We start from the raw sequence: 19,402 nt of genomic DNA, 5'->3' as shown, positions 1-19,402 counted from the left end.
AAGCCAACAAAACAATTCAGTTGTTTCATGAGAAATTAGCTTTTGCCGTAATCTATCGATTTGGTGATATTAATTTACCGCCTCGTTCTTGAGATTTAACGCCACTGGATCATTTGCTCTGAGCCCTTTTGAAAGACCAGATTTACGTGAGCAAACCACTGAATGCACTGAATGAAGCGTTTTTGTAAAATGTGGTTAAAAATTTGGTAAAAATGTGGTTTTCTGTCGACATTGTATTCCATTATATTTTATTATACAATAAATCAGAATTTGTCGAATGAAGTGTGTTTTTAAACTAATTTACATCATAACCTCAAGTTTTTCCACTATGAGGAAAAAATAATTTCGTTTTTAGAGTGAATATTTAATGAAAAATTACGTTTTTGGGTAATTTGCAATAAAAACTCAAGGTTTTACGCTATATACTCTCACAACAGAATGAATAAAATAAGAATTCATAGATTGTGGGTTTTAGCTTCTGTTTTATCTTGCATTATTTGGATGTTTCAATTTATTCAACATGAAAGTGTCAAAGTGTTATGGAAAAGTTGGCACACAGTTGTGGTTTTTAAGAATTGTCAAGTAATTAAGAACTTAACAAAGTACAATAGCAAAGTTTTAACTTCCTACTGTTTTCCACGTTTTCTTTATTTCAGGTTTTTTAATGTAAATAATCAAGCTCTGTTATTAATTAAGCACGGCACAGTCAATTGTATATAAATTATAAGAAAGTTTTGTTAGTTAAAGTTTCACTGAAATTATCGTGAATTAACTATACATCGATATAATAAATGAAATTATATTTTAGCTATTAAATATACAGTAATTTTTTTCTTTTCATAGCTAAATAATACATACATAACTAAACTGTGACTTGTCAATGAAAATAAGTTCGAAAAGGGGTCAATTCAAATTACCTAAAAGTTTAGGGTTTAGCAAGGGAAGTAAATTGTTATTAAATTTGTTAATCTTACCGCCATTAACACGATGTCTGGTTATATGTTAACTTATAGTTATACTGTAGGTTAAAATAATTTTTGTATGAAAACTGTCAGACTAACTTTAAGTTAAAACATAACTATACATTTGATAAAGGGGGTGGTTAGAAATAATGTCATTTTGTTTGATATTTTGATGCGAATGAGTAATATTTATTTGATATATTTAATTAATATTACGTATACACCAGAGTGTCCTGAGGAAAAGTTGAGATTTGTTAAAATTAACAGAATTATGTGTAATATGTAGGTAATTTGTGTATAAATTGTTGTGTATATAGAATAGGTATAACAATGTTAATTTTGTGGAAAATTACACTATAAATGAGATTTTCTTTGCACACAACGTTTTTCAAAAACGTATAAATATGCATTTGTGTGTATGACTAAAATTTCCAGAGATACGAATCATTTCTGTTGTGTCCTTTCACAACTAAGGCAGTTATCATACACGTTTTTCTACTTTTGCCAACTTCTTCTCATATCTAATTAGAGTTAAAAAAGAATTCTAAATAGAAGAGAAAAAATATATTTTTTCCATCATGATAAACTCTCATTTTGTGTGCAATACGTGCAATGAAAATTAGCAAAAAAACAAAAGAAATACAATAAACGGAAGTTTTGTTTCAAACTTTCAATGTTTTGGAGGATAGAAACACAAATAATACAATATTCGTAAACTTTACTCATACTACTAGTAAATATGACCATGATAATAACCATATAAACAATTATTTGCCAAGCAAATAGAATAAATCTATACCCAACATGGACATTTTTAAAAATACTTATAACATATCATTATTTATTAGAAGATTCACATAAAATTTAGCCACAAACATATAAGGAGTGAGATCGAAAAATTCTTAACATACATATATGTTTATAAAAAAGAAACCACTAAACTTACAGCTTTAATTTTTTTTTTATTTGATTGAAATTATTATTACAATTTACAAAAAAAATTATTTTTATAGTTTTAATCACTAGTGATGAAATTTTGAACCTTTTTCGGAAACCCTTCCATTAACGTTTTTATAGTGCTTTCTGTCACTTTGCTCGAACATGTAGTCCATCTCCGTTTAAAATCTACCACACTTTTGGACACCTTTTTTGTACTCTTCAATTCTCTTTTAACAAGAGCCCAATATCTCTCCACTGGCCTTAGCTCCGGGCAGTTTGGAGGATTTGCCTCTCTTGGTACAAATACCACATTATTGTTCTTGTACCACTCAAGGGCTTGTTTGCCATAGTGACAGGATGCCAAGTCAGGCCAAAAATAAGTGGACACATTATGAAGTCTTATGAATGGAAGCAGCCTTTTTTGTAAACATTCCTTGATGTAAATTTCGGTATTTATAGAGCCCGTTGTAACAAATGAGTGGCTTCTTTTGCCGCAACTGCATATTGCTTGCCATACCAAGAACTTTCTGGGAAATTTTGTCTGCTTTTGGGTCCTAAACTTTTCTTCAACATTCCCTCGAGCATCAGCAACATAAAATTTTTGACCTGGAAGTTGCGAAAAATCTGCCAGAACATACGTTTCGTCATCCATTATGCAGCAAGAATATTTTTTTATAAAACTTGACTTCAATTTCCGTGCTCTGTTTTTGGCCTCTAAATTTTTAGTAGCGTTCCTGTCAGGAACTTTTAGAGCCTTGTATGTTTTTAAACCTGCATTAGCTTTAACTTTTCGTACCAAATAGTCCGAGCACTGAGCTAACCGGGCTGCTTTCCTACCGGATGTGTTGGGAGCTCTTTTGAAAATGCGTTCTATTTTTTTGGCTTTAGAAACATCATGTGGACCATTCCTTCTACCTGAACCAGGTTTTCTATCAACTGACAAGTTCTCCCGGTACTGTTTAATAACATTGGAAACAGTTTGACGGCAGACCTTTGTATGCTTGGCCAACTTTTTGTAAGACCAAGTTGGGTTTTGTTGAAAATATTTAATAATTTCAGTACGCACTTTTTTCTGGTCACTCATTTTAATCAGATTAACAAAAAAATTAATATAATTGACATTACACATAATAACTGACATGTTTTTCAAAGGTAACTTGATCAAAAAAAAATTCAAATAATACATGGGTTAAAAAATGTAATGAAAAACGTGTGTTAAGAATTTTTCGATCTCACTCCTTATTTATACCATGGACTGTATTTGTACCTGGTACTGGTATCTTTGTTCATTTGTATACCAAGTCATCAAATAAAGATTTTATCCTTTGCTTAGTTACCGGATGTTGTATACATTGGCATACTTTCCAACATAACAATGTCTGTATAATGTGTAAAATAAGTGACTTACCTCATCGCCCATAACACTACTATCCGCATGCTGTTGCACACCATCTGACTTCGGACGACGATTGCGTTCTCTGGCATTTTGCTGCTGTTTGCGACGTGTGGATTGTGTGCTAAAATAAAAGAAAAAAAAATGAAAACGAAATGAGATGTAAGCAAACAAATAACAATATCTTACATTCATATACGACTTAATATAAATAACAATACCACAGTAGAGCAAGAAAAAATAAAACGAATTAAATGAAATGGTAAAAAAGAAGAAAAATAAAGCTATAAATTTCTAACAGCTTTATTATTTGCAGCAAAAATGCATAGTTTGCACAGTTTAATACAATACTAGTCTTCGAATGACTTCGTAATCTATTTTTGATAAGCAGGAATCAAAAGGAATTAAAGAAGTTGAGACAAAAAATGTCAGAAGTCACAAGCGAAAGGTCCTTGAAAGTACTATGTTTTTAGATTAAATGATCACAGTCCTTTTCTCGATTGGGCTAATATTTAAGAATCTACAGCCGATTTTAGATTTTTCATATAAAAATCGGATTTCGTTGAAAATATAGGTCATCACTGATAATCGTCCTTTTTTCGATTGGGCTAATATTAAAGGATCTACAGCCGATTTTAGGTTTTTCATATAAAAATCGGTTTTTGGTTGAAAATATAGGTGATCACAGATAATCGTCCTTTTTTCGATTGGGCTAATATTAAAGGACCTACAGCCGATTTTAGGTTTTTCATATAAAAATCGGTTTTTGGTTGAAAATATAGGTGATCACAGATAATCGTCCTTTTTTCGATTGGGCTAATATTAAAGGATCTACAGCCGATTTTAGGTTTTTCATATAAAAATCGGGTTTTGGTTGAAAATATAGGTGAACACAGATAATTATCCTTTTTTCGATTGGACTAATATTAAAGAATCTACAGTAGATTTCAGGTATTTCATATAAAAATCGGTTTTTGGTTGAAAATATAGCTGATCACAGATAATTGTCCTTTTTTCGATTGGACTAATATTAAAGAATCTACAGCCGATTTTAGGTTTTTCATATAAAAATCGGTTTTTAGTTGAAAATATAGGTGAACACAGATAATTGTCCTTCGATTGGACTAATATTAAAGAATCTACAGCCAATTTCAGGTATTTCATATAAAAATCGGTTTATGGTTGAAAATATAGGTGATCACAGATAATTGTCCTTTTTTCGATTGGACTAATATTAAAGAATCTACAGCCGATTTTCGGTTTATGGTTGAAAATATAGGTGATCACAGATAATTGTCCTTTTTTCGATTGCACTAATATTAAAGAATCTATAGCCGATTTTAGGTTTTTCATATAAAATTCGGTTTACGGTTGAAAATATATGTGAACACAGATAATTGTCCTTTTTTCGATTGGACTAATATTAAAGAATCTACAGCCGATTTTAGGTTTTTCATATAAAAATCGGTTTATGGTTGAAAATATAGGTGATCACAGATAATTGTCCTTTTTTCGATTGGACTAATATTAAAGATTCTACAGTCGATTTTAGGTTTTTCATATAAAAATCGGTTTTTGGTTGAAAATATAGGTGATTACAGATAATCGTCCTTTTTTAGGTTTTTCATATAAAAATCGGTTTATGGATGAAAATATAGGTGATCACAGATAATCGTCCTTTTTTCGATTGGGCTAATATTTAAGAATCTACAGCCGATTTTAGATTTTTCATATAAAAATCGGTTTTTGGTTGAAAATATTGGTCACAGATAATCGTCCTTTTTTCGATTGGGCTAATATTTAAGAATCTACAGCCGATTTTAGATTTTTCATATAAAAATCGGTTTTTGGTTGAAAATATAGGTGATCACAGATAATTATCCTTTTTTCGATTGGACTAATATTAAAGAATCTACAGTCGATTTCAGGTATTTCATATAAAAATCGGTTTTTGGTTGAAAATATAGCTGATCACAGATAATTGTCCTTTTTTCGATTGGACTAATATTAAAGAATCTACAGCCGATTTTCGGTTTATGGTCGAAAATATAGGTGATCACAGATAATTGTCCTTTTTTCGATTGGGCTAATATTTAAGGATCTACAGCCGATTTTAGGTTTTTCATATAAAAATCGGTTTATGGTTGAAAATATAGGTGATCACAGATAATTGTCCTTTTTTCGATTGGACTAATATTAAAGAATCTACAGCCGATTTTCGGTTTATGGTTGAAAATATAGGTGATCACAGATAATTGTCCTTTTTTCGATTGCACTAATATTAAAGAATCTATGGCCGATTTTAGGTTTTTCATATAAAATTCGGTTTACGGTTGAAAATATATGTGAACACAGATAATTGTCCTTTTTTCGATTGGACTAATATTAAAGAATCTACAGCCGATTTTAGGTTTTTCATATAAAAATCGGTTTTTGGTTGAAATATAGGTGATCACAGATAATCGTCCTTTTTTCGATTGGGCTAATATTAAAGGATCTACAGCCGATTTTAGGTTTTTCATATAAAAATCAGTTTATGGTTGAAAATATAGGTGATCACAGATAATCGTCCTTTTTTCGATTGGGCTAATATTAAAGGATCTACAGCCGATTTTAGGTTTTTCATATAAAAATCAGTTTATGGTTGAAAATATAGGTGATCACAGATAATCGTCCTTTTTTCGATTGGGCTAATATTAAAGGATCTACAGCCGATTTTAGGTTTTTCATATAAAAATCAGTTTATGGTTAAAAATATAGGTGATCACAGATAATTGTCCTTTTTTCGATTGGACTAATATTAAAGAATCTACAGTCGATTTTAGGTTTTTCATATAAAATTCGGTTTTTGGTTGAAAATATAGGTGATCACAGATAATCGTCCTTTTTTCGATTGGGCTAATATTTAAGAAGCTACAGCCGATTTTAGATTTTTCATATAAAAATCGGTTTTTCGTTGAAAATATACATAGGTGATCACTGATAATCCTCCTTTTTTCGATTGGGCTAATATTAAAGGATCTACAGCCGATTTTAGGTTTTTCATATAAAAATCGGGTTTTGGTTGAAAATATAGGTGATCACAGATAATTGTCCTTTTTTCTATTGGGCTAATATTAAAGATTCTACAGTCGATTTTAGGTTTTTCAAATAAAAATCGGTTTTTGGTTGAAATATAGGTGATCACAGATAATCGTCCTTTTTTCGATTGGGCTAATATTAAAGGATCTACAGCCGATTTTAGGTTTTTCATATAAAAATCAGTTTATGGTTGAAAATATAGGTGATCACAGATAATCGTCCTTTTTTCGATTGGGCTAATATTAAAGGATCTACAGCCGATTTTAGGTTTTTCATATAAAAATCAGTTTATGGTTGAAAATATAGGTGATCACAGATAATCGTCCTTTTTTCGATTGGGCTAATATTAAAGGATCTACAGCCGATTTTAGGTTTTTCATATAAAAATCAGTTTATGGTTAAAAATATAGGTGATCACAGATAATTGTCCTTTTTTCGATTGGACTAATATTAAAGAATCTACAGTCGATTTTAGGTTTTTCATATAAAATTCGGTTTTTGGTTGAAAATATAGGTGATCACAGATAATCGTCCTTTTTTCGATTGGGCTAATATTTAAGAAGCTACAGCCGATTTTAGATTTTTCATATAAAAATCGGTTTTTCGTTGAAAATATACATAGGTGATCACTGATAATCCTCCTTTTTTCGATTGGGCTAATATTAAAGGATCTACAGCCGATTTTAGGTTTTTCATATAAAAATCGGGTTTTGGTTGAAAATATAGGTGATCACAGATAATTGACCTTTTTTCGATTGGACTAATATTAAAGATTCTACAGTCGATTTTAGGTTTTTCAAATAAAAATCGGTTTTTGGTTGAAATATAGGTGATCACAGATAATCGTCCTTTTTTCGATTGGGCTAATATTAAAGAATCTACAGCCGATTTTAGGTTTTTCATATAAAAATCAGTTTATGGTTGAAAATATAGGTGATCACTGATAATCGTCCTTTTTTCGATTGGGCTAATATTAAAGGATCTACAGCCGATTTTAGGTTTTTCATATAAAAATCAGTTTATGGTTGAAAATATAGGTGATCACAGATAATCGTCCTTTTTTCGATTGGGCTAATATTAAAGGATCTACAGCCGATTTTAGGTTTTTCATATAAAAATCAGTTTATGGTTAAAAATATAGGTGATCACAGATAATTGTCCTTTTTTCGATTGGACTAATATTAAAGAATCTACAGTCGATTTTAGGTTTTTCATATAAAATTCGGTTTTTGGTTGAAAATATAGGTGATCACAGATAATCGTCCTTTTTTCGATTGTACTAATATTAAAGGATCTACAGCCGATTGTAGGTTTTTCATATAAAAATCGGTTGTTGATTGAAAATATAGGTGATCATAGATAATCGTCCATTTTTCGATTGGACTTTCTGTATAAATTCTTAAATCTACAAGATTACATAGAAAATGAGACATGTATGAGGTTTCCTTTTTAATTTTTTACCCAAACTTAAGTAGTTCAATTATAGTTAATTTGAAAGGTAAAATTCAATTGAATGCAATTGGTTTAATTAAGATAAAATATTTCAAGAAAGAAAAATTATTCTAAGAATTATTACAAATTTCTCTTCATTTTTGGTTTAATGGTATTAAAATAACTTTAGTTTAAAATTTAAACTTTAAATTGACAACATAAGTTTCAACTTAGCAATTTTAACAAATATATGGGGCATTTCATGTCAAGTGAACCAACTTTTGAAATCGATGTCTTCCGATCGGGATGAAATTTGCACCAAGGTTAGCTCTATTGGATAGTAACTCAGACACAATTTTTCAACAACATCGGTCGAGAACTCTCTGAGTTATAGGGGGTAAAATTTTGACAATTTGGTCAAACAGGGGTTTTTTCTTATCCATGTAACTTATTACCTATTGTTCTTAGCAAAATGTGTCCCAAATAGTATAGATAGCTATTTCTTCGATCTTTCGAAAAAAAATATTTAAAAAAAAAATAAAAAATTTTTAATATTTTTTTTCCGAAATCAAAAACTTTTTTGACTTTTTTTTAAAATACGTCATTTTTTTTATTTTTTTTTTTTTTCTTAAAATAAAGTTTAGATATTTTCCTTGAACACCTACTTGGTCGCTTAGTGGGATGCGAGTGGGATATCTATCAAAATAAATATTTTGTAACTCAAAACATAAAATTTTTGACTTTTTTTGCAAAATCAAAAACTTTGTTGACTTTTTTTTTTCAAAATGGACCCTTTTTTAATCTTTTTTTTTAGGTCAAACAAAAGCCTAGATATTATCCTTGAAGACCCTTTTGGTCGCTTAGTGGGATGCAAGTGGGATATCTATCAAAATAAATATTTTTTAACTCAAGACTTACAATTTTTGACTTTTTTTTGCAAATACGATTTTTTTTCCAAATGGGCCCTTTTTTTAAAATTTTTTTTGTAGTCAAAAGAAAGCTTAGGTCCATTCCTTTAAGATATTTTTAGTCCCTTAGTGGGATGCGAGTGGGATATCTATCAAAATAAATATTTTGTAACGCAATACATACAATTTTTTAATTTTTTTTTCCAAAATCAAAATTTTTTTCCAATATGGGCCCTTTTTTAATTTTTTTTTTGCTCAAAAGAAAGCCTAGGTCCATTCCTTTAAGATATTTTTAGTCCCTTAGTGGGATGCGAGTGGGATATCTATCAAAATAAATGTTTTAACACAAAAATTGTATGTCTTGAGTTACAAAACATTTATTTTGATATATATCCCACTCGCATCCCACTAAGCGATCAAAACCATCTTAAAGGAATAGGCCTAAGCTTTCTTTAGAGCAAAAAAAAAAATTACAAAAAGGGCCCATTTTAAAAAAAAGTCAAAAAAGTTTTTGATTTTGCCAAAAAATCAAAAATTGTATATCTTGAGTTACAAAATATTTATTTTGATAGATATCCCACTCGTATCCCACTAAGGGACCTAAAATATCTTAAAGGAATGGACCTAAGCTTTCTTTTGACTAAAAAAAAAATTTTTAAAAAAGGGCCCATTTTGAAAAAAAATTCGAATTTGCAAAAAAAAAGTCAATAATTGAATGTCTTGAGTTACAACATTTTTATTTTAATAGATATCCTACTCACATCTTCCTAAGTGACAAAATAGGTCTTAAAGGAAAAGACCTAAGCTTTCTTTTGAGAAAAAAAAAATTTTTAAAAAAAAGTCCCATATTGGAAAAAAATTTCGATTTTGCAAAAAAAAATTAAAAAATTGTTACAAAATATTTATTTTGATAGATATCCCACTCGCATCCCACTAAGGGACTAAAAATATCTTAAAGGAATGGACCTAGGCTTTCTTTTGAGCAAAAAAAAAAAATTAAAAAAGAGCCCATATTGGAAAAAAATTTTGATTTCGGAAAAAAAATATTAAAAATTTTTTATTTTTTTTTTTAAATATTTTTTTTCGAAAGATCGAAGAAATACCTATCTATACTATTTGGGACACATTTTGCTAAGAACAATAGGTAATAAGTTACATGGATAAGAAAAAACCCCTGTTTGACCAAATTGTCAAAATTTTACCCCCTATAACTCAGAGAGTTCTCGACCGATGTTGTTGAAAAATTGTGTCTGAGTTACTATCCAATAGAGCTAACCTTGGTGCAAATTTCATCCCGATCGGAAGACATCGATTTCAAAAGTTGGTTCACTTGACATGAAATGCCCCATATATATATCAGTGCATAGTTGTCAATGTCGTAAAAATATTAATATCAAGTTACCTATTAAGTAAAGTTATGTACTTGATATTTTACACTGTAGATCAAATTACGGGAATAAAAAGTAAATTTTGACTTTGAGAGTGTCTGACTCACCTATTATCCGTTGCTGTCATATCAGCTGCTGTTAAGGGTTCCGTGCCACTTCTTTCTCTCACCAATCGTTCTGCAAATAGATTTGAAAACCATGAAAATATTGTTAATTTAATTTTACGATTTAACTATTCACGAAGAAGATCTTTTGAACTTCTTCCTTTAATAAATATCGAATATATTGCTTAATTATGTTTCTTCTTACCGGATTCATGTCTTTCCAAATCTTCCTGCTTTTGGCCTGGTTTAGCTTTGACATCTATTGTTATCTCGGCACTACTCAAGCCGGCATGACACGAATACACACCACTATCGCGGAAAGTTATATCCAAAATACGTAAAGCTCCCTTCTTTGACACTTTAAACTTACGGGATTTGACCAAGGGTTTATGATCTTTGCTCCACTTTATTTTAGTACGATTATAACGCTTGACAGGACACTTGATTTTGACTTGAGTACCAAAGAACACGACACCGGCACCGCCAACTTTTAAGGTGATCTTTGTTTTCTTGGGATCATGTTGTATGTGCGTGGAGTTGCTGATTTGTATGACTGGCTTGGGATCTTCTGGTGGACAGGGCTTGACATTGCAGGGTTTCTTATCTGGCGGCTTGGCACTGGGACACATGGATTCCGGCCGTTCGATTTTGTGCTCCTGGGCCATTATTTGTTTGCATTCCACTTTACGTTCTTTAAAACCATAGCCACAAGTGTGCGAACACTTGGACCACTCTCCAACTTCCCAGCGTACCGGACAATCCAAAACATTACAATATTGACGATCTGCTGGAGGTGGTTGGGGACACATGCTATTTGGCACTACCATAGTGTTTTCACCACCCCGGGTCACCTCATGTATACACTGGACTTCTCTGGTTTTAATGCCAATACCGCAGGACTTGGAGCAAGGAGTATAATCGGAATAATTCCATCGAGGTGGACATGGTCTGTCATTACAGGTGCGCACACGAGCTTCCGGTTTCGTTTCAGGTGCACACAAGAATGGCGAAACTACACGACCATTATCCTCACGCACACAATTAACAATGAGCTCTTCTACACCACCCAAACAACTGGCACTACAGGAGGTGTAGCCTTGTTCACGCCACACATATGTTTTGCCTGGTTCGGATACTCCCACCTTAATGGAATCACGTGGATATTGGTCTTCATAACCATGAGATGGCAACATGCAGGGTTCCTCAACGCAGCGTTCTACCTCATCGTGTGGTTTAATGCCTTCGCACAATGAATCATTAACGGTGGCCAAAGTGCGTGAGTATTCCAGAAATATTTTGCATTTGTGAGTACGTCGTCGTATGCCTTCGCCGCAAGTTACACTGCAGGGTGACCAATCAGGGTCTTTAATGTAGCTGTAAAGAAAGGAGTAAAATAAAAACAAAACAACAATAAGTAAATACTAGTTACTAAAAATTGAAGGACAAAAATGAATGCATACATACACATAGAGATATATACTAAGAGCGGAAACTTTGCTGTCATAGACCTAACTCAGTTGTCAAAAACGTAAGTGGTGAGAATGTAGTAGTAAAAATACTATATGAAAACAAAAACAAAAACAACCCTCTTATGTGTGATTTTTGAGAAAATTTGTTGTTTGAGTTTTTTTCGAGTTTCCGCTCTATGTGTATTTATCATAGAGAAATATACATAGAGCGTAAACTAGAGAGCAACTCAAACAAAAAATTACTCAAAAGAGACACATGTACGAGTGTCCCTTTTGAGTAATTTTTTGTACTAATTCATTCTCACCACTAAGATTTTTGGGAACTGAGTTAGGTCTTTGACAGGGAATTTTCCGATCTGTTAGTATTTATCTATCTATGGTATGTATATTTCAGTTCATTGTTATTTATTAAGTCCTCTTTTTAAATTAGTATGCATAAAAATCAATATTTATTATTTGTAAATATTTTTTATTGTGATTTTAGTTTTTTTCTTTTCTTATTATTATTATTATTATTTTCAGGATGATTTAAAGTTATTATCTGCTTTAAGAGCTTCCTTCCATAATCCATGTTATAATTTTCTTTTGGCGAAAGGAAACGCAGATAGAAAACACGATTAAATGAATTGAAAAGAAACCAAAGAAGAATAAAACTATTTTGTTGTTTTATAAAGCGGCCTTATCGTATAGACGCCGCAGTGGCGCGTCTCAATGGCGACATTTTAACATCCGTTTTGGCAGCAGACTATCAAATAATCTTGTAGCAAATAGATTTAATTTGTTTGCGGAATATATAATAAAAATATAAAGATGAAATTAAAGTTGGCCTAACAACAAATATAAATGCACAGAAACATTGTATTTTAAACAGTGTATAGTGGAGCAGTGTGAATAACGATTTTGTGTATCTTGATCAGAGCAATTTGAAAAACTATTAACCTGGAAAATCTGTCATATTTATAAGATCCGAAATGTTGGTTAAATTTTGATGCTTGAATTAAATTTCTCAATTCCACAGATTGAACCAGTAATTAAGATAGTCCATATTTAACATTTTAGGTACTTTTGTTACTTTCTATGAATTTTGGTTTCCATTACATTTGTTTTTATAAAAACACTAAGTATTACTAAATACATCATTATTTCCACATCTAAGTAGAAAATAATTAATCAGATTTTCTAAGCTAATAATAATGAAAACATTCTACGAAATAATTAATCATCAGTATATACAAATTATATACTTAAACTTTTTATTCACTATTGTAGGGTGTTAATCATAAAGACTACAAATCAAAATTGTTTGTTTGCGACAGCAATCGAAAACTTTATTAGTAATCAATAATAAAGAACAACAAAAAAACCTTTCAAATTAAACTTAACAATAATACTGTTGCCAAAACCAAGAAATTAATAGGGAGAGAAAAAACAATAAAGAAAAATGTGATAAAAACAAAAACTGACAAAAGAAAAACTTTTGAAATTTTATTTATGGCTGACTTTCAGACTGCCACACAATTCGCATACACTTAATCAAACTTCCCATAGCAATTGAAAGCCAAACAGGGCAGACCGCACATACTGTTTTGCCATGACCGTGACAAATAATAAATTATCACTGACGCCAGTGACCAAAACAGCCTTATAAAACAATAGAAAAAAAGAACAAATGTACCCAAACCAAAATACATACATACAAACTAATTTAGGTTCACAAATATTTTTGAATTGAAATTAGTGTGTTTAAGAGCAGAAGATTGGTGTTTCAGGGGGAAGCTGAAATAAACATTCTATAAATTATGAACTTCTCCACTGAGAATGCTTGGTGGTACATATAATTAAAATTACCACACAAGTACTGTTGAGGTTTTCAAATGCTCGTGCTGCAACCAACAGAAAGTAACAAAAAAAACAACATTAATATATTGTTGCTGGTAAAGTGATTATAAATCAAGTATACGTACTCAAATACAAGCATATCGTCACTTAAAATGCAAAAAGGTCAAACAGAACTTTCAATATTAAAAGTGGTAAAATTAAAAATAAGTACACAGAAAAAACTATTTCTCAATTATTTCATAATTAAATCGAGTATTCATTTGCTCAAAAACAAAATTTCTTGATATTTTCTATTGAATTTTGAGTTTTGAATTTGATTATTTTGACAATTGAATATACAATTTTCGTTATTGGTTGAATTTCAAATACAAAAATTATTGAATAGATAATTTTTGTAATTGAAAACACATTTTTGTTATTTTTTGTGTTTCAATTACGAAAATTATATATTCAATAATTTTTGTATTTGAAATTCAACCAACAACGAAAATTGTATATTCAATTGTCAAAATAATCAAATTCAAAACTCAAGAAATTTTGTTTTTGAGCAAATGCATACTTGATTTAATTATGAAATAATTGAAACCAGTTCAATATGGATAAATGTTTGAATTGAAATATAATTTTTTCTGTGTATAGGTGTATTAAATGTAAATTTTTCACGTATTTCACGTTTCAAAATAATCACATTAATGTTAGGTTAAATCAACCATAATATGTTTGAACTGAACCATAATATGATTGTGCTGCAATTATAAAATGGTTATATCAAGTGTGGTTTTTACACATTATGGTTAAGGTGGAATTATAATATAGTTGGGCTCATCATAATATGATTGTGTTACAACCATAGTATGTTCATATCACAAATATGGTTTTTACAAGATTGAACGCAATCATATTATAGTTAACCACATTATGATATTTTATGATGTTAAATATTAGTAACAATTTGGACATATATGAACCACAATATAATTTGACAGCAACCAAAGAATCCAATCATATTATTTCGTTGCGTATGTACCAATATATTCTCACCACTTTGAGTTACAATGAAATTGTATTATAATCATATTATGGTTATTACAAATACTCAGTATGGTCGTTTGTAAATACCTTTATCACTAGGATAAAGGCTGTGTAAATTTATCTTTCATTAATAAAATTTTTGAAACCCTTCACTGTAAAAATTATTTGAATGCTAGAAAGAGCTTATTCAATTTTGGCTGACGATATCTTCACCCCTAGTGCTGAACTCAATCATACAGAGAGACAAATATAATTATTTGTTTTAGTTGTTCATTTGTCCAAAAGTGTTTTTGAATGCCAGCATTTTCAATTTAGCAATTAACTGTATTTTGATTTTTTTGTTGTTCATTCTTTTTTATTTGGTTGTTTTCTCCCCACTTTCCTATTATTCAAATACTATTTTCAGCCTTTTATTAGTCTCAAAGTCTTTGTATTTTCAACATTTACTAATAGAATTGTTAAATCACAAAATGTGTTCCTACTAAATGCACAAGGAAATACTTAGCTCGATGTTAACACAGAAAGTGAAAAAACTAAATTGAAATAATGAAAGAAAACAAGGAAAATTGTAAACGAAATTGTTTCCTATACTAATTGAGAGGTAGCCAGAACAAGGAAAAACTAAGAAATTCATATTAATACACAAATGTAGTTACTGAAGTTTGATGGAGAGTTGGTAATAATAAAGCTTATCAAGCCTACTCATCGCCATCGTCCTTCGTCCTTATCATCATTAAAAGCTATAAACAACAAGCAGAACAACAACATCATCAGTGCCACTAAAATTATAAGTACTTAAGGACATTAACAGCACTTATTGGCCTCTTGTTACACTCTCATAGTTACTACCACTACTTTGTGTAATATTACAACGAGGTGGATAAGAAAAGTCCTTTTGAAATATAAGAGATTATACATCTTCTCGGGTTACTGATTATTGTTAAGTGTGATTAACCTCCTACGTTGTTTACTCACGTGTGTTGTTTTCCACACATACGGCAGATCTACGTATTTTGCACTAGCAACATTATTTTTTTGGTCAAAATTTTTTTATAATTGTTATATCTAATTATTTTATCTTTAACACATTTTGCAAAATAGATATTAAATATTTGTGGAAAACCACACACCCATAGTAAGCAATGTCACTTTTTAAATATCTCGTCAACAAAACAAAACCAAAACTTAATTGATGGGGTAGAAAATGTCATGAATATCGCTTCACATTTTTTTTTTTAAATTTACTATACAAAATATAAATTTTGTGTGGTTTCCCACACAAGGGTGAATTGATGATTAAGATAGTATTCATTATACAGTGATCCATTATGAAAATCGCTTTACAGTTTTTTTTAAATTTACTATACAAAATATAAATGTTGTGTGGTTTTTACATAGAGAGCCTCACTGGGGTTTACTCACTTTTAAGGCTCTCTGTATATAGAATCAAATATTTGTGAAGAGATCAAAGATCAATGAAAAATAGTGCTGATATCTTATCGACGATTGTAAAGTAAAGTAGTATAATGTAAAATTAGTATATGGCAACCAGACTGTGCTAAAGATTTATGACCTTACAAAATATAATTTTATTTATAATTATTTTTTCATTAGGAAAGTAATTTTCATCCCACTCTCCTATGTAGTAAATATATATGTTTGCAAATACTTTAGTAGATGTTGTGATTTTGCTATCACTACTATATATTACTTACCAGTCTCACATAGTCTGCCATAGCATTTATATTTCAAGATTACTTAAGGTATTTTTCTATTGCTCATACTATTCGCTATTTAAAAAGTTAGGTGTTTGTGTTGTAAATACGTACAAGGTGACATTTGAGTACTTTTTTCATGTTTTCTTGTTCAAATGTTAGTGTCCTTTTATTTATTTTTCGGTTCTAATTATGTATATCAATTTTATTAGTCAAAAAATTTTTTGTTTTCGTTCCCAAAAAATGAACCGCAATTAAAGCAACTGAAATGACCTCAATTCACTTTTACAACTTTTAAAGAATTAAATTCCGTAAGAAAGTTAGTTATGTAAAAAGTGTAATTATAAAGTTATGTCCATTAAAACCTCTGTTTATACCCTACACCACCATAGTGGGGAGGGCATTATGCGTTTGTGCAGATGTTTGTAACACCCAAAAAAATTAGTCTAACACCCACCTTAAAGTATACCGATCGACTTAGAATCACTTTCTGAGTCGACTAAACGATGTCCGTCCGTCCGTCTGGTTGGCTGGCTGTCCATGTAAACCTTTTGCGAAGAGTACAGGTCGCAATTTTGAAGATATTTCGATCAAATTTGGTACATATTATTTTCGGCCCAAGAACCATTGCTATTAAAACTGGCTGAAATCGGTCCATTATTTCACCTAGCCCCCATACAAATGTCCTCTCGAAATTGGACTTTATCGGTCATTAATCTTTAATTTATATATGTATCTACACACATTTCGCTCCAAATAAGATTTAAATGTACAAAATTCATGTCACCAAATTTTGTTACGATCAGTCCATAATTAGTCATAGCTCTCATATAGACCCGCTTCCGAAAATCACTTTAACGTGCATAAATCGCTTAAAAATGTTGGTATACTCACAAAATTCAACATAGTAAACTTTCATATAGAAATAAATCTCACGACCTAATTTCATGGTGATCGGTCCATAATTGGTCATAGCCCCCATATAAGGCCCACTTCCGAAAATCACTCAAAAATGTAAATTATTGAAATTTTAAAAGAAAAATGTTTTTGCTCTTTTACTTAGTGTAGGGTATTATATGGTCGGGCTTGACCGACAATACTTTCTTACTCGTTTTTTTTAAATTAATTAATTAAGTGAAAGTTAAGGATGCAATTTTCTAAGTTTTAATGGCTATTCATTGGTAGCTACTCAGGCAGTAATTTCATAACATTTGCGAGCAGCAGTATTTATCCAAAAGCAGGCAAATTAGGTACCATGCGAATTGAATAATAATTTTTGCATCGAATCATTACTTGCAATGAAAAATAGAGCCATTACAATAACGTGAAGCCCGGCCAACCAGTCGAATCAACACCAAAGAAAAATATCCATAGCGTTAAGGTAATTTGGTGGGAGCTATTATGAGCTGCTGAAATTTGACCAGACTTTCACAGGGAACCTGTAACGAATGCAAATGATTCGATTGAAGCGAGCATTGGCCGAAAACATCCAAAATATGCGGCCAGACATAAAACCGTAATATTCCATCATGACAACGATCGGTCACATTTTGCAATACCTGTTAAAAACCATATACAATGAAGAGGACGGAAAGTTTTGCCTCAGCCATTTTATGGTCCAGACCGTGCCCCGTCCGACTACTATTTGTTTCGATCGATGGGATACGCTTCACTTTCGAACAGAGTATCCGATATTGGCTTGATTCGTTCTTGGCCTCAAAAGATGAGCAGTTCTTTTGGATCGGTATCCATATGTCGCCAGAAAGAAGGGAAATGGTCATAGCCAATACTTTGAATAAATTTATAGTGTACAAATATTTCAAAACAAAAGCTAAAAATATGAAAAAAATCAAGCGTTTTAAAGGTATATTTTATGTTAATCGGATATATCGGTTATTACCAAAATATTTTGAATTTGCTGCTGAACAAATTGTCTGTCTGAAACTGGGATTTGGCTGGTATTTTTGAGAATTATTTACCTAATAGATTTGCATAGGAAGGTACTGATTATAAATTTCTGACTTACCTTGGTTCCGATGGTTCATGATCCCTCGACGAATAGCCACCCGATGTTAAACGCATTGTCCGGGGACCATCTGATTCTTCTTGATGTAAACGACTCATTGTGTGATGGGAATACATTGAGGGTTGATCATTATAGGAAGCATCATCTGATGATATATTTTCATCATCCATATCATCAGAATCTTCATCATCCTCTTCTTCATCGTCCATATCGTCATCGTCTTCCATGGGATTCTTTAAAGAACAAAAAAAAAACCAAGACAATTTAATAATATTTATAATAATAACACAGACTTGTTATAATTTTTATTAGTTGTAGGTGTTTATATACGTCTTTATAGTTTAGTTGCAAAAGCAGAAACAAATTTCATAAACTGTAAATGGTTAGCTTAGTGTGTCAATATGCTAAGTCCTTTTTAATAAATTTCGCAGGAGTGAAAAAAAACGTAGTAAACTATATTGTTTCTAATAACAAATTTACACTTTAGCAAAATTCTATTACTTATTTTAAGATATTTTAAGATATTTAAGACATATATATTTTTTAATGAGAAAGTTGTCATTGATTTAAATTTCAATTGAAAGGCTCTATATGAAGACTATAAAGCTACTAGACTATAAAATTCATATTACTTGTTCTATAGATTTTTATTTAAAATTTTGCTTAAATACAGACTTAGCCCATTTAAACACTAAGCTAACAAAATATATTCCTTAAGGATATTTATCAATTTTGCAACTTAACAAAGGACATTTATTCGTTTGTTAACAGAGTAACAAATGTATATTTTTCTGTTTTTTTTTTCTCACTTAAACTTAATAATGTTTGTTACTTTGTTTAAACTTACCCGAGGACCACTGCTACCCACAATTATCTTGCCGCCACTCATGGAGCCACCATTACATGAAATACCTGTGGTACATTGTTGTACACTGGAGGGTTTTGTTTGAGGATCACATTTGGCGCTCAGTCTGCCATTGGGTGATTTACATTCAACGCCACGCATCTGTATACCTTGGCCACAGGATACGGAACACTTTTGTTTTTGTTCAAGAAAGTAGAGGGAATGAAAGAAAATGAAAAAAAAAGTTAAAAAAAATTATGCAAAACAGAAA

At 30.8% G+C, this 19,402-nt stretch overlaps 1 protein-coding gene across 3 annotated transcripts in view; it reads right to left on the bottom strand.

The window, feature by feature from the left end:
* The window catches only part of nolo (no long nerve cord), a 137,656-nt gene that overhangs the window by 30,950 nt on the left and 87,304 nt on the right, over positions 1 to 19,402 (bottom strand). For all 3 annotated transcript variants that reach the window (XM_065502304.1, XM_065502306.1, XM_065502305.1), the window contains exons 10-14: positions 19,135 to 19,323; positions 18,288 to 18,520; positions 10,412 to 11,580; positions 10,210 to 10,279; positions 3,310 to 3,418 (exon numbers count right to left, since the gene is read on the bottom strand). In XM_065502304.1, coding sequence (XP_065358376.1) covers positions 3,310 to 3,418; positions 10,210 to 10,279; positions 10,412 to 11,580; positions 18,288 to 18,520; positions 19,135 to 19,323 — 1,770 coding nt within the window. The remainder of the gene's footprint in view (positions 1 to 3,309; positions 3,419 to 10,209; positions 10,280 to 10,411; positions 11,581 to 18,287; positions 18,521 to 19,134; positions 19,324 to 19,402) is intronic.

This window comes from Calliphora vicina, chromosome 2, assembly GCF_958450345.1.
Source record: "Calliphora vicina chromosome 2, idCalVici1.1, whole genome shotgun sequence".
Taxonomy (NCBI): domain Eukaryota; kingdom Metazoa; phylum Arthropoda; class Insecta; order Diptera; family Calliphoridae; genus Calliphora; species Calliphora vicina.
Note: the sequence above shows the minus strand (reverse complement) of the source record. Positions and strands in the feature narration are given on the sequence as shown.